Source organism: Phascolarctos cinereus, unplaced genomic scaffold (assembly GCF_003287225.1).
Source record: "Phascolarctos cinereus isolate Bilbo 61053 unplaced genomic scaffold, phaCin_HiC Scaffold_9;HRSCAF=440, whole genome shotgun sequence".
Taxonomy (NCBI): Eukaryota; Metazoa; Chordata; class Mammalia; order Diprotodontia; family Phascolarctidae; genus Phascolarctos; species Phascolarctos cinereus.
Genome location: NW_027556402.1, coordinates 67,606,373 through 67,620,516, shown reverse-complemented (window position 1 = coordinate 67,620,516; position 14,144 = coordinate 67,606,373). Strand labels below are relative to the sequence as shown.

General features: G+C 41.7%; 1 protein-coding gene across 3 annotated transcripts; it reads left to right on the top strand.

Moving 5' to 3' along the window:
• Positions 1-4,882: 4,882 nt before the first annotated feature.
• CDKN2AIP (CDKN2A interacting protein) lies at positions 4,883-11,345 on the top strand. 3 transcript variants are annotated; one of them, XM_021007706.2, is made up of 3 exons: positions 4,883-5,245; positions 5,679-5,809; positions 6,200-11,345. In XM_021007706.2, the coding sequence occupies exons 1-3, from the start codon at positions 4,980-4,982 to the stop codon at positions 7,696-7,698; spliced, it is 1,896 nt and encodes a 631-aa protein (XP_020863365.1). In that variant the 5' UTR covers positions 4,883-4,979; the 3' UTR covers positions 7,699-11,345. The 3 variants fall into 3 exon arrangements, with proteins under 3 accessions (XP_020863365.1, XP_020863367.1, XP_020863366.1); XM_021007708.2 differs by having other exon boundaries at positions 5,679-5,778; positions 6,200-6,293; XM_021007707.2 differs by lacking the exon at positions 4,883-5,245 and adding an exon at positions 5,454-5,530.
• The last annotated feature ends 2,799 nt before the right edge of the window (positions 11,346-14,144 follow it).

The window sequence follows — 14,144 nt, the reverse complement described above, 5'->3', positions numbered from 1 at the left end:
ACTACACAAAACTACTTAATTATCATTTTACTTCTTTCTCTACCAAGAAGAGACTTTGGACCATAAAGAGTAGAAGAAAAATGGGCAATATGGAGTTAATTAACTCAGCTGACAAAATACCTGTCATTGATGAATTTGTTATCAGTCCAAATAAACTATATATCTTTTCAAGTACTGAGAGTGCTAGTAGATATGACTACTGAGCTACTGTCAGTCATACTTGAGATACCATGAAAAGGAGAAGCAACCTACAATTGATTAGAGAAATGCTTATGTTCCAGCTTTCAAAAAAGGGAAGAGAGTAAGAATCTGAAAATTAAAAGCCAGTGAACTTCTTAGGAAAAGTTGAGAGACTTAGCAGACATTTAGAAAAGGAAGCAGTGACCACAAAGAGCTAGCTAGTATGGCTTCAGCAAGAACAGGTCATGACAGACTAATCTTACTTCCCTTTCTGACGTTGTAACTATACTGGTAGATCAGCACAGGGCTGTAGGCATCATTTACCTAGATTTCAGAAAGGTTATTTGACAAAGTCTCTCAAGCAGTTCTTGTGCAAAAGATGAATGTGTTATAGATGATAACACAATTAGATTCAGAACCGGTTGAATGACCATACTCAAGGAGTAGTCACCAATGATTTACTTTTAGGAGGCTAGTGAAGTGCCCAAGGCCTTGTGCTACTTAACATTTTTATAATTGACTTGAATAAAATTAAGGTAACATTCCTAGCAAATTTCCAAATGACACAAAATTGGGAAGAATTCTTCCCAATAATGGATTACAGTCAGGATCCAAAAAGATTTTGACAGGCTAAAACATCAGGATGAATTTAAAATGAAATTTAATAGTGATAAACCTTAACACTTGACACCTGCATTAAAAAAACAAAACTGACTTCACAAGTAATAAAATGGGGGAAGCATAGACAGCAATTTACCTGAACAACACCTAGGGTTGATTAGTGGCCTAAAATCTATTAGTCTTAATTGTTACAGCAGCTCAAAAGGCTAATGAAGTTTTGGGCTCAATTGAGAGTCACAGCATCTAGGAATAAGGAGGAAATAGTCCCCTACTCCCTGCCCTGATAAAATCATATCTGAGTATTTTGTTAAGTTTTCAGAACCATAGTTTAGGTAGGACAAATAAGCTAAAGATGTACATTCTGGGCAACCAGAATAGTCAAGGGGAGGTCTTTGCTGTATGAGGATGTTACATTTAGGTTTGGGAACATTTCATGGGGGGTGTGATAGCTAACTCTGAGTATCTGAAGGGCTATCATGGGGAAAAGGGATTCAATCTGCTCTGTTTGACCCCAAATGGCAGAACAATGAGCAGAGTAGAATCTGAAAGAGGGGAATTTAGGCTTGATGTTAAACCAAAGTTTCTAATAATTAGTTATCAAAAAGTTGGTCTGCCTTAGGAGATAGTGTGCTCCTTTTCATCCCAGGCCTTCAAGTAAAGGCTGAATAACTATTTGTTAAGTTGTAGGAGTCAGTATTGTCAGGTGTGTATTTGACTAGATGTCTACTGAGGGGCCCTTCCAACTTTCAAATTCTGTACTTTTCTAGGAAAAAGTGGGAACTGGACTGAGTGGAGAGTAGTGCCCTTGGATTTTGAGGTAGGAGGGTAGAAGAGAATGAGTTATGTTTTGAATATGTTGAGTTTGAACCGACAATTAGGACATCCAGTTGGAGACATTGAGCTGGAGATTGGAACTCATGAGACTAGGGTTGGATATATAGATCTAGGAATCATTGGCATAAAGATGATACTTGAAATCTTGGGAGCAGGTGAGATCAACGAAAGATGTATAATAAGAGTATAGTTACAAAGTATTTTTAGGAAGGAGTACCTACGCCCATTTAATTTTGCACTAAGCAGCCTGAAATTTTGAGAGATATTTGATCACTTCTACTCAGTTCCTGAACAACATAACACTCATGTATGATTTTTTCACTATTCATCCCTTTGTACTACCCACATTAGTAAAATTTTTTTGACTGGGTAACCTATATTTAACCAGGTTTATACTTAAGTAAACTGGTCAGCCAACAGGCATTTATCGAAACTGCTGTTTTCCTTCCAAACTGTTTTTCATACTTAAGTAAACTGGTTAGTCAACAGGCATTTATTGGAAACTGCTGTTTTCCTTCCAAACTGTTTTTCAAACTGATGAGGTTAACTGAAATGCTTGTCACATAGATAGACCTTTGTGTTCCACGTATTTATATAGCATCACAAAAAGTGATTTTATCCCCAACACTTTATTGATCTTAGCTATAATTATTAATGATGCTTACCCTCACACTGCTACATAAGAACCCTCACAGAAAGTTTTCAGGAGGAAGTGACAGCTAGAAATGTTTTCTCAAAGGTGCAAAAGTAAGAAACTTCATCAAAAATCCTCCAACCTAGAGCCTAAATATAGTCAGGTGGTTTTTTTTCCCCTCTAATCCTTTCACTCCCGACTTTCAACAGCTGAATAGGGACAAAACAAAAAATATCCCCCCAAAATCCCATGTTGCTTAACGAAAACTCTTTTTCTTTAGTTTCCTTTAGAATACAAAAAGTGGTGCCTATGCCCACATAGCCTGATCAATCATCTGCATTTACTTATTTTTTTAGGCTAAGTTTCTCACTGGGAGTTCCCTACACTGATGAAATCAGAGGTCTGTTAAAAATTGTGTATTGTATGCTCTGAGATTCAGAAGTAGGTATTTCATTTTTGCAAAATTATGCAAGCTTTAATACTTTTGCTGTGTGCATAAAATATGTTGGGACTATTTCGCAAAGTCTTTCTAAACCACACATACACCTGGAACCTGAACCTTAACAACTAGCAGGTCACAAAGTTATGACATCTTTTATTATGGGATTGGCAGTTAGAGACAGTCTATTAAAGGTGAGGAAAGAAGTGATGGGATGTGGTTTTAGCACACATTCTGTACTTCCTCATTCAGCATAGCAGAAGAAAGAATGAAAGCAGTACTAAATGCTCTTGGTGCTTTCAAACACGATGCTAGTTATTTGGTCAACTAAGACTGAGTGGGTGGTGTCTTTCTTGGTCCCTGCCAAATATACCACTATTAAGCCAGGCTTGGGACTCCTCGGCCCAGGAAATGAATGTGGAGGAAGACCAGCTAGGCATTCCATTTAATAGGACTACCATTTCTTTTCCTTCCTTTCCTTCTCCATAGTAACAAAGATTTGTATAAAATTTGTAGGTGCTATGGGCATTATCAATCCCACTTTACAAATGGACTAACAGGTTCAGAAAAGTTATGTGATTTGCCAAAGGTCAGAAAGTGGAAGAGGCTGAATTTAAACCTAGGTCTCTTCTGCGTTAAAGTTCTGTTCTTATTTCATCTCACTGTACTGTCTCTGTAAAAGGAGGGTGTTGGCCTTGACGATTTCCCCTTCCACCTCTAAAATGTCTATGCTTTTCACTGGGGGAGAGGGGAGAGAAGAGGATGAGAATAAGCATTTATTAAGCACCTACTATGTGCCAGGCACTGTATCAAACGCTTTACAGAATCTCACTGGACACTGAGTTAAGCTCCACTTAAGTCCTACTCTGACTCCCTCATCTTGGGCATGAAGGGGACCCTGGGTTTCAGAAAGCCACGGAGCATGGCTGGAGACGGCCTGAAAGTACAGGTCCAAGGTCAGATCATGTGCGCCTCTGCCCTGCGGACCGGCCAGGACAAATTTCAACTTTCACCACCTCCAGGTGCCGGAGCTGACCGCTGCAAATCCCGAAACTTCTTTTCCCCTCATGGGAACCTGGGCTAGGGGTCACCGCGGGGGGAGCGCTGGCTAAGGCCGTGTGACCCTCCCTGGGCAGGCCCCTTCCAAGTCTGCCTCAGTGTCTGCCTCCGTATAATGGGGAAGAGAACGGCACCCGGCTTACTCCCAGGGTTCTGAGGAGGCTCGGACGAGCTGGAAAGCGCTTTGCCAGCTTCGAAGCGCTACCTAGGTGCTAGATCCCAAGCAAAGACACCCCGGGTGTTTCGAGCAGGATTAAAGGCCTCTGGTTTTAATGGACACGTTGGGGGCTGTCTCCAGTCGCCGAGGGCGCAGCGGGGCGGGCGCGGAGGATGCCCCTCTCCCGCGTCTCCCGAGAAGCGTCCACTTCCGGCCCCCCCTGCCCGGCAGGGAGCGCCGCGGGGGCGGGGCGCGCGAAGGCTCCGGCTCCATCCGGGTCTCTTCAACCCTCGGCGGCCCTTAACAGCAGGGGGCGCGCTCGTCACCCGGCCGCAGGGGCGGGACGGGGCGGTAGCAGCGGCGGCGGGAGCCGGAGTTCGGCCCCTTGACGACGGCGGCGACGATCGCGGCGGCGCCGCGTTCCCCCGGTCGCGTTGGGCCGAGGCCGCTGGGGAATCACGCCACACCGGGTGCGTGGTCGACGCCCGTACTTCCCCTTCAGTGTCTCGCGCGCTCCCCGAAGACGCAGTAGCGCAGACGACCCGCACACAGCGCGGAGCTGGCAGTGGGGGAGGAACCGAGCAGCGAAACAAGCGGCCGGGAGCGGAACGCCCCTCTCGGGGCCGGCGCGTCACAAAGGCGGGAGGTGGTGCGGCCCTGCTCGCCCATTGGTCTGTCTGACGGCTTTCAAAAGGGACTCCCCGGGGGCGGGTTCTGTGTTCCTAGCCGCTCGCCACGGGCTGGCTCTCCCTTAGGCCCCGCCTTCCGCCTCGGCCTCCGCCAACCCGAGGCGAAGACCGCGGCAGAGCCACCCGCTATAGCGGGGGCTCGCGCCGGAAGGAAGCGACGACGCGCGAGTCCTGGCGAGGTTATAAAAGGAGAGGGGGGTGCCTGGCGGCGGGCGGAAGTGGGCGTTTCGGCTCTGCGGCTCGCCTTACGTTGGTCGGCTGCCTCTGGGTTGCGGGAGCTACCCGAGTCCTCGGTGACAGGGCCTCCTCCGTTCTCTCCCTTGTCCCTCGCCGGCCCTAGCGACGGACGACACGAGCGGGTCGAGCATGGCGCGGGCGGCCATCTCCGAGGTGTCCGAGTACCTAAGCCAGAATCCACGGGTGGCCGCCTGGGTGGAGACGCTGCGCAGCGACGGCGAGACGGACAAGCATTGGCGCCACCGCCGCGAGTTTCTGCTTCGCAATGCCGGAGACCTGGCCCCGACCGCCACCACCGAGGCCGCCTCGGTGGAATGCGGGGACCGCCGTCGCCAACTGCAGCAGCTCGTCTCTTCCTCCATGGCCTGGGCCAACCATATTTTTTTGGGGTGCCGGTGAGTGATCCGGGCCTGGGCCTTGTTCGCCGTTACCGGGGCCCGAGGCCTGTGGGTGTAACGCGAGCGGGGAGGAGAGCATCTGGAGCCGGTCGGGCCGGGCAGGACGCGGTTGTGGGCCCTTGCCCTTCCTCGGCTCCACCCCCCCCACCCCCAACCCCCGTTTGTGGTGTGGACGTCAGCCGTGTTCTTTCTCGGTCAGCTGGTAGGAGTCGTTAGTCTGGATCAGATGAATGGCTTGTAGGCCCAGCTGGGGGGAGGAGAGAAGGCGGAATCCATCCCTCAGTGAGCACGTTTATTTACGGGTTATTTCGGAAGCAGAGAATCCCTGCTGTATCTCAGTGGCTAATCGGAAGCCTCTTTCCTGTGGTTTGTCTGTATGTCCTGTGAAAAAGACTTGCGGAGAACAGTCAACTTGTTTTTCTTTTTTTAGGTATCCACCAAAAGTTATGGATAAAATACTTAGTATGGCTGAAGGCATCAAAGTGACAGATGCTCCAATCCATACAACAAGAGATGAACTGGTTGCCAAGGTGAAGAAAAGAGGGATATCGAGTAGCAATGGTTAGCAGATCATAGATGTAAACATATATAGGAGCATAGAACATAAGTTTATTTTAGTGCTGTGACCTCATGCTTCATATTAACTTATATTTCTGACATAGCCAAACTATTTAATGTGGTTTTTTTTAAGCACAACTAGTCTCAAACTTTTTTCTATATATCTTTTGGTTCTTAATTTTAAATTTCTTTGACTGTTTTAAAACTGTCAGATATGTTTCATTTTAAGAAACTTGTGTCATGATTACATAGTAATTTTGTCCTTGGCATTATACATACCAAGTTTTTTGCTTTTGTTTTATTAAGCATCTTTCTTGCATCAAATGTCTAGCTTACTAGTAATCAAGTGGAAGTAGTCAAATACTTATTTTTGTTTTTTTTTTTAATTTTTAGATGGGGTAGAAGAGCCGTGCAAAAAGCGGGCAGTTGAAGGAAAGAGCAGTTCTGCTGGTGGTCAGGATGCTTCGAAGACTTCTGGCAAAACAGAGCAGGCAACACCAAAGCAGGAAGTCAAGGTGGGGCCAGTGTCATCCACTAGATGTGTGGGGAGTGGAGAGAACCTAAGTCGGAGCTCTAGCAGCACCTTGGAGAGGGGGAGTGTACTTTCCCAAGAGGTGGCAGGAGTAAAGTGTCAGAATAAATCCACCAGTGAGCTGACAGCTGAAAATCTTGGGTCAAAGCAAAGCATCAGCACTTCTCAGGTTGCAGCAGCAGGCCCTGAAAAGGTTTCAGAGGTAGAAACGTCAGACAAACATAGTACAACGTTAATTTCATCTGTGGCAAAATCCAATAGTCTTGGGACCCAGCTGACTGATTCCAAACAACAAAATGTATCACCTAAAAAGAGTGTTTTGGAGAGCACTTCATCTTTGGCTTCTCAGAGCAGTTCAGAGACAGAAGTGCCCCTGTTGACTTCTCAAAGCAGGTCAGAGACAAGTGTGCCATTGTTGGGTTCCCCAAGCAGCTCAGAAGTAGAGTTGCCACTGTTGTCCTCCAAACCTGGGTCAGAATTACTGCCCCTATTAGGTTCCAAAACCACTTCAGATGTAAGCACATCACAATCAACTTCCAAAACTAGCTTGGAGTCAAGCATTTCATCATCTGTTTCTAAGAACAGTTCCTCATCTAGTGTGCAAATGTTAACTCCCAAAAGCACCACCTCAGCAAGCACTTTACTGCTGACTTCTAAAAGCAGCTCCCAGGTAGCTGCTACACTGTTGGCTTCTAAAAGCAGTTCGCAGGCAGCTGCATCACTGTTGTCTTCCAAAAGCAGCTCCCAGCCAAGTGGATCAATGTTGGCTCCCAAAAGCAGTTCCTTGGCGAGTGTATCCCAGCTGGCTTCTAAGAGTAGCTCTCAGACTAGCACATCACAGTTACCTTCTAAAAGCACTTCACAGTCAAGTGAGAGTTCTGTTAGGTTTTCTTGCAAATTAACCACTGAAGATGTAAAACAGAAACAACCTTTTTTCAATAGGTTATATAAAACTGTTGCATGGAAGTTAGTGGCTGTTGGTGGCTTTAGTCCCAATGTGAATCATGGAGAACTTCTAAATGCATCTGTGGAGGCTCTAAAAGCAACATTGGATGTTTCTTTTGTTCCACTAAAAGAACTGGCAGATCTGCCTCAAAATAAGAGTTCTCAAGAAAGTATAGTTTGTGAATTGAGGTGCAAGTCTGTTTATTTGGGTACTGGCTGTGGAAAGAGTAAGGAGAATGCCAAGGCAGTAGCATCAAGAGAAGCTCTGAAGTTATTTCTCAAGAAAAAAGTGGTGGTTAAGATATGTAAAAGAAAATACAGAGGAACTGAAATTGAAGATTTGGTGCTTCTTGATGAAGAATCAAGACCTACAAACTTACCTCCAGCTTTAAAACATCCTCAGGAGCTACCATAGCATGTTTAAAAGGTCACTGCATAAAGCTTATATAGTGTTTTAACATGTGAACTGAAGTTTACTTTTGTACACTAAAATACTGGCTTTCAACATTTTGTATTGCTTTTCCCTCTAGTTTTGCGGAAAACTTATGTTCTAGTTGTCTTCACCTAGTAGCAGCAGTTGTAAGTAATTTATGAATGAATGACAGTGTGCATTTAAAGGTATGCCTTAACATCATAGCACACCAGAATGCTGTTTAATTTGCTAAAGAGTATACCCGTGTCTTCTCTTTTTAATGGTACAGTAGGTACGGTATGCAGTTCAGTATAGTCTTAATACTTTTTGTACTAAAAATTTGGTGAAAATGTATTATGAGTGTTACCTTTCGCTTTTTTTTTTTGGCAGAAAAAAAGACCCCTCCATGTGACAGTAATGGGGACCACAGTATTTAGATGGGTGTCTAAAAATCCAAGAAAACTGGAGATTTTTTAAAGTATAGAGAACTTATAATGTTAAATATGCCTGTTAAAGAGGAAAAAATAGTTGCTTCAGACTATTTTTCTTAAAAGTTGTAAACATTTTAAAATATGAAGCTGTGTGAAGTATTTAACATTATTTTACACTAAAATTGCTGCTTAATTCAGTAAGATAATATTCAACTACTTAAATTCACTAGATAAATTTATGTTCAAGGTAAAATACCATTTAACATCTTTTTTTCCAAATGAATGGATTTGTATATTAAGCACATTTGTGACTGCTACTATAAAAACACTTGATTTGTTTAGATATTAAATGCTCTAAGCTATTTTACCTTTTTAAAGAAGTTTTTGTGGTTTTTCCCAAGCTAAAATTAATTCCTTGGAATAGAAGTTGTTGTGTTTTTTGTTTGTTTGTTTTTAAGGATCAGTTACTGTATCCACCTGATAATTTTCCATAATTAACTTATTCCTCCGGATAGGCAAAGCATATTTTTCAAATCAAATACTAGATACTTTGATTTTTACTTGTAAATATGTTTTAGAAGAGGATGTTTGGGAGGAACTGAGTTAAATGATTTCACTAACAAGCATGTTAATTTCTTGTGATCTAAATTTTAATTGCATTTGATGGTAGTGACTAAATGGAATCTTGTCATGCCACAATATCAACTCACTTTATTGAGTTGGTAAATATTCTTTGGCTCTTGAAATAGCTATATTAACTAGACTAACTTCACTTTCTGCATCTGACATATTTACCCTAAGGCTTGGTTACCTTTCTTATCTTTTCCCTGGTTCTCTGAATCTTCCTTCTTTAGGTATAAGGCATATTACTCAGTAATTATAGGTCGGAAGAGAGAAGGGAGATCAACCACCTTGCAGATGCTTTTTACACTTCTAAAGGGAAACTACCTTAGATTGTAGAGAAACTAGAACTTATGTTTCTGGAAGCCCTTACTGCTTTCAAAAAATTTTTATGACAACATTTGTTTGAACTTTATGAAAATTCTGTGAAATAGGACTTTTTAGAAGACAAAACGTGAAACTCACAGGTTTTGTGACTTAATAAAGTCACACAGCAAATAATTGAGGAACAGACCACTGGGTCTCTTGGTTCTCAAATCAGTGGGCTTTCTGTCTGGCTGCCTTTTTTGGAGTATATGGAAATGTTTCTTTCTATTATACCTTAGAAATTAGTAGCCAAAGTTATTCTCTATGGATTTTAGCATTTAAAACCTAATTAGTAATGAGGTTCTACTTCACAAAGTGACTGTAAAAAGCCACATGTAGATTTTTTTCTGTACTTTAGATTTGTGATTACATTAGTGTGAATACACCCTCCATTGGTGCAGATTACCACATCTTTCTGCACCTCAGTATAGATGGTCTTTATGCTGTAGCTAGCCTGTTTATCCTCCCAGGAGAGATACCGTAGTCTCTTTGTAGACTCTTATCTCTTGAAAGTCTTTTCCCTCTTGAGAGAGAATCTGCAGCCTACAACAGTTATTAAAGAGTCCCAAGATTACTGCCATTCCACAGTGAGACAGAGATGAAATTCAGTGGAGGTTTTAACTAACTGCTAATTTTAATTTGTATCCTTAGAATGAGTTACTTGGACAACTTCCTTAAGTGTCAGTAATGTATACATAGTGTGGAAATAAGTTTCCATTGCTCTTTATCTCAGGTCTCCTGGGGAGGAGAAGAAAGGATGGGGTAGTGATTACTTAGAAGTATAGATAAGAGCAGAAAGAAGCAAATCTTGTAATTTACAGAATTAATTTCAAAACAGGCTGACTACAGATGTATGGAAGGACCCTATTCTGAGCTAGAATATCCAAATACTTTTACCTTGTCTTTTTGTGAGATGAAATAGATATTGAATATGCTAGCTACAGGAATTTCTTGGTATAAAAAAAATGCGATCTTTTAAAAAGTACCGTGTGAAAGGAAAGTTACAAATAGAATAAGGAAAATTATGTCATCATGAATGTTGGAAAAATACACAATAATTTAAATTTAGTTGATCAAATTAAAAAGACTTTAAAAATAACCTCTGAAAGTTATGTATGATAAGGCAAACGACTAATCTTTTTTAAAATCAACATCAGCCTTAGATTTATAGAGCACTTAACTCACTGCCTTGTGAGGTGATAGGCAGTACAAGTATTATCCCCATTTTATAGGTGAGGAATCTGTCTCAGGTATCCTCAAACCTCTAGGAATCCTGACTTCATGTCCAGTCCTCCATACATCCAAATGAGTTTTGTGTTCCTTCAGACTCATCTCCTTGGGATACTTTACAGCAGTAATGCTTGCACTATTAAGGACTTTTTTTGGAATTGTTTTCAGAGTTTATCTCATTCTCAGTGGTGACAAGTCTTCATCCTCAGAGTGGATTTGACTTTTGGAAATAGTCAAGTGTCACTGAGCCAGGCCTGGCAAATAAGGTGGGTAATCAAGCAAAGTATGAGACAAAATAGCAGAATACGTTCTTGTGTGGCTCATTTGTTTGCTCCAAAGGTGATTGCAGAATTTTCTGGTGGAACAGCATCACTTGGAATCAGATGAACGAATTCTTTGGGAGCAACAAATGCCCTTTCAGTAAGCCTGGCCTCAAGCACTAAAGATGGGATGGAATGAGTTATTTGTTGACTCAGCCTCCCAAGATAATTTCCCTTAAGGTACAGCTTTAATGGATGTGTTCTTAATTTTTAAAATTTCATTTCACGGTCACGTATTAGAAAGGTCCCACTTATATGTGCTTCCTTCCACCCCACCCCCCATGTTCCCTACATTGTAGTCCAGTTTAAATTCTAATGTTGGCATGTGAGTATCTTGTTGAAAGTAGGTCCTTAGTATCAACTTTGTATTGGCTCCAAATTCTCTGCTGCCTGAGATCATTGCTAAGACAGTGCTACACTTTGACTATACATTGTTGCTCAAAATACTGCCTTGGTTTAACAGTTTGAAAATTTTTTTATTATAAACTTAACTATCAACAACGAGGGGGAAAATCACACAAAACCATAAAAAAGCTTTAATGAAATAACATCTAATTTGCTGTCTTCTGATTTCTGTCTACTTATTAGATTATGTTATGTTAGTTTTTCATAATGATCAATGTCTGTGCATAGTGTTGCAATGTACATGCATAATGTTTCATAATAAAGCATTAATACGGTACATTCTTCATATTATTTTCTACTTCTTTAACAAAATAACATTTCACATAAGTTAGCCTTTGCATTATTTGAAAATATGTAATTATGGGGCAGCTAAGTGGCACAGTGGATAGAGCTCCAGCTTTGGAGTCAGGAGGACCTGAGTTCAAATGTGCCCTCAGAAACAACACCTACTAGCTGTGTGACCCTGGGCAAGTCACTTAACCCCATTGCCTAGCCAAAAACAAAAAACAATGTAATTAGACAAATTTAGCTTTTGTAACAAAGCAATCTCTTAGCTTCTTGGCCTGAGAAATACTCTTTTAGGGCTAAAGCCTTAAAAGAATTTTTAGGGTTTGATCTGTTAGCTTTTTTTGGAAGGTGGGAGGTAAAAAAAGGCATGTTAAATCGAGGAGGGGAAGGGCCAAGGTTTTGTTTGTCTTCAGATTATATGTCCCTATACAATTATTGAAAATTATTGAAACACTTCATACCTGTCCCATGTAGTCTCTTCTCCAGCTCTTCAGTGATTTAGTGCTGAAGGACAACAGGTAGCTGTAAGCATGTTAATGTGAAATTGTTGGAGGTTTGCCCCTGTGATTTCACTAATGTGGGAAATTCCTTGGTCAATGAAGATCTTAAAGTCTTAGTTATCTGTGTTCCTAAGAAGTCAGAGTGACTTGCCCAGGGTCACACAGTGTGAGGCAAGCAGAGACAGGACTTGAAACTGAGGTGGGTTCGCTATCCATTATGTAGCATCTTAGCTGGAAGGAGCTTTATGTATAGATCATCCAGTCCAGTACTCCATTTTACAAATAACAAAATGATCCAAGTTTGTAGTGTAGAAACCTGAGCCAGCTGGCGTCTGCCTTTATTGTGCCAGTCTGCATTTGAATCTGTATGTGTCAGTGCCTACTAAGGAGATGGAACTTGAATTGGACAAGGTGAATATATAACAGAAATGGAGTTTCGAAAAATCATGCTCAGTTTAAACGGAACAGAGGATAAATTTATCCAGAAAGACTGTTAGAAAATCTTTCAGAGCAAAACTAACGGACAGAAGTTAGAAAAGAAATAGGAAGAGTATAGGTGTGGAGTTATTAAAGTACAGTATGTGACTATAGAATCCCAGATGTGTATGATTGCGATGCTCAGCTAGCTATGAGTGGCTAAGTAAAAACTATTCAGAGTCAAGGGAGCAGTTTTGAACTTTAACAAAAAGGACCGAGCAGGAACAGACCAGACACCTTGAGGGAACTAGGAGCTAAAAGAGCCTAACCCTAAGAGTAAGTGTAGGGGGACCTACTGGAAAAGGGTGCCTGGAAGCGATTGCTTAATTATCACTTCCAGGATCTGGGATTCCATTAGTATGGGCATTAACTAAGACTTCCTTAACATGTAGTTGAATCCAACTTCCTCCTGAGTGCAGGACTCCCTTCTACTGTGTGTTTTGTAGATGAGATCCTCCCTGTTTTCTGAGGCAGTTGTTTCCATTATTGGATAACTGATTGTTGGAAATTCTTCCTTATATTGAATTGCCTCCCTGTAACTTGCACCCACTGATTTTAGTTCTGCCTTATGGAGCCACACAGAATAAGCTTAAATCTTCCCCATGACAATTATTGTTTCAATAAATTATGACTGCTGGGAGATCCAATGATGGAACTGAATGGAGTTGTGAAGGTTCAGGAGCTGAATCTACAGAATGTTGTCATTGTTCCAATTGTCTCCTGGATCTGCTCAGTATTGACACTAATCTTTTGCTGCAGCTAAGTAAGCCAACACTACAATTTCAATATACACTTTCTCAAAATACTGCCTTTGGTTATCTTGAAAATGTTTCATTATAAACATAATTTCAGCAACAAAAAGAAAATAGAGAAAATAAGCTTTAACAAAACATCTAATTTGTTCTGTTTCCTGATTTCTGCTTAATGATTTTGTTGCTTTTATTTTGATGCTTCCAAGTATGGGCAATATAGGACTTCAAGGGACAAAGACCTGTCACAGGCCACAGGCTCCTTCCTTCCCTTGAGGCACAAAAAACCCCAAACCCTCCAGGCTATCTCACAGTTGACTAGAGTCAGAGTGATAAAGTAGAAAGAATACTGGGTTTTCTTTCATTCAGAAGAACTGTGTTCAAATCCCAACTCTACCATTTATTTCCTGCATGACCTTAACCTCTCTGGGCCCATTTCCTCATCCATAAAATGAAGGAGTTGGATTAGGTGGTATGTAAAGTTTCTTCTAGCCTGTGAGCAGATGCATTGCTGAGGCCTTCTGGGATTCTGCTTGCTATCCACTTCCTCACTCTCCTATACCATATTATAACTCACTTGTATATCCAGTCTGGTCCAGTCAGGCCCAGGAGACATCAGCACTGAGGACTAAGCCAAGCCAACTTAAATACCTATTGGATTTGGGTGGAATTTGTGAACTTTCCATGCTTGAAACTTGTGCTAGATTAATCCAAGACTATCTGTAATTTCCTGAATTGTAGAGGTCACAGTAATAATAAGAAACATCTATGCTATAAGGTTTGCAAAGCACTTCACATATATTATTTTCAGTTGCTTCTCCCAACATCCTTGTGAAGTAGGTATGATTATTATTCCCATTTTATACAGGAGGAAATGGTGATTTGCCCAAAGTCACACTGCTAGTGAATATGCCAATATTCAGACTCATCTTTCTAATTCAAAGTCCAGCATTTACTATACCATGCACTACCAATCAGGTATCTTCTGCTCTGAAGTTTTCCTTACACTGTAGTGACAATCAGATGGTGCTTGACCACCAGGGAGAGACTGAAAAAGATCTA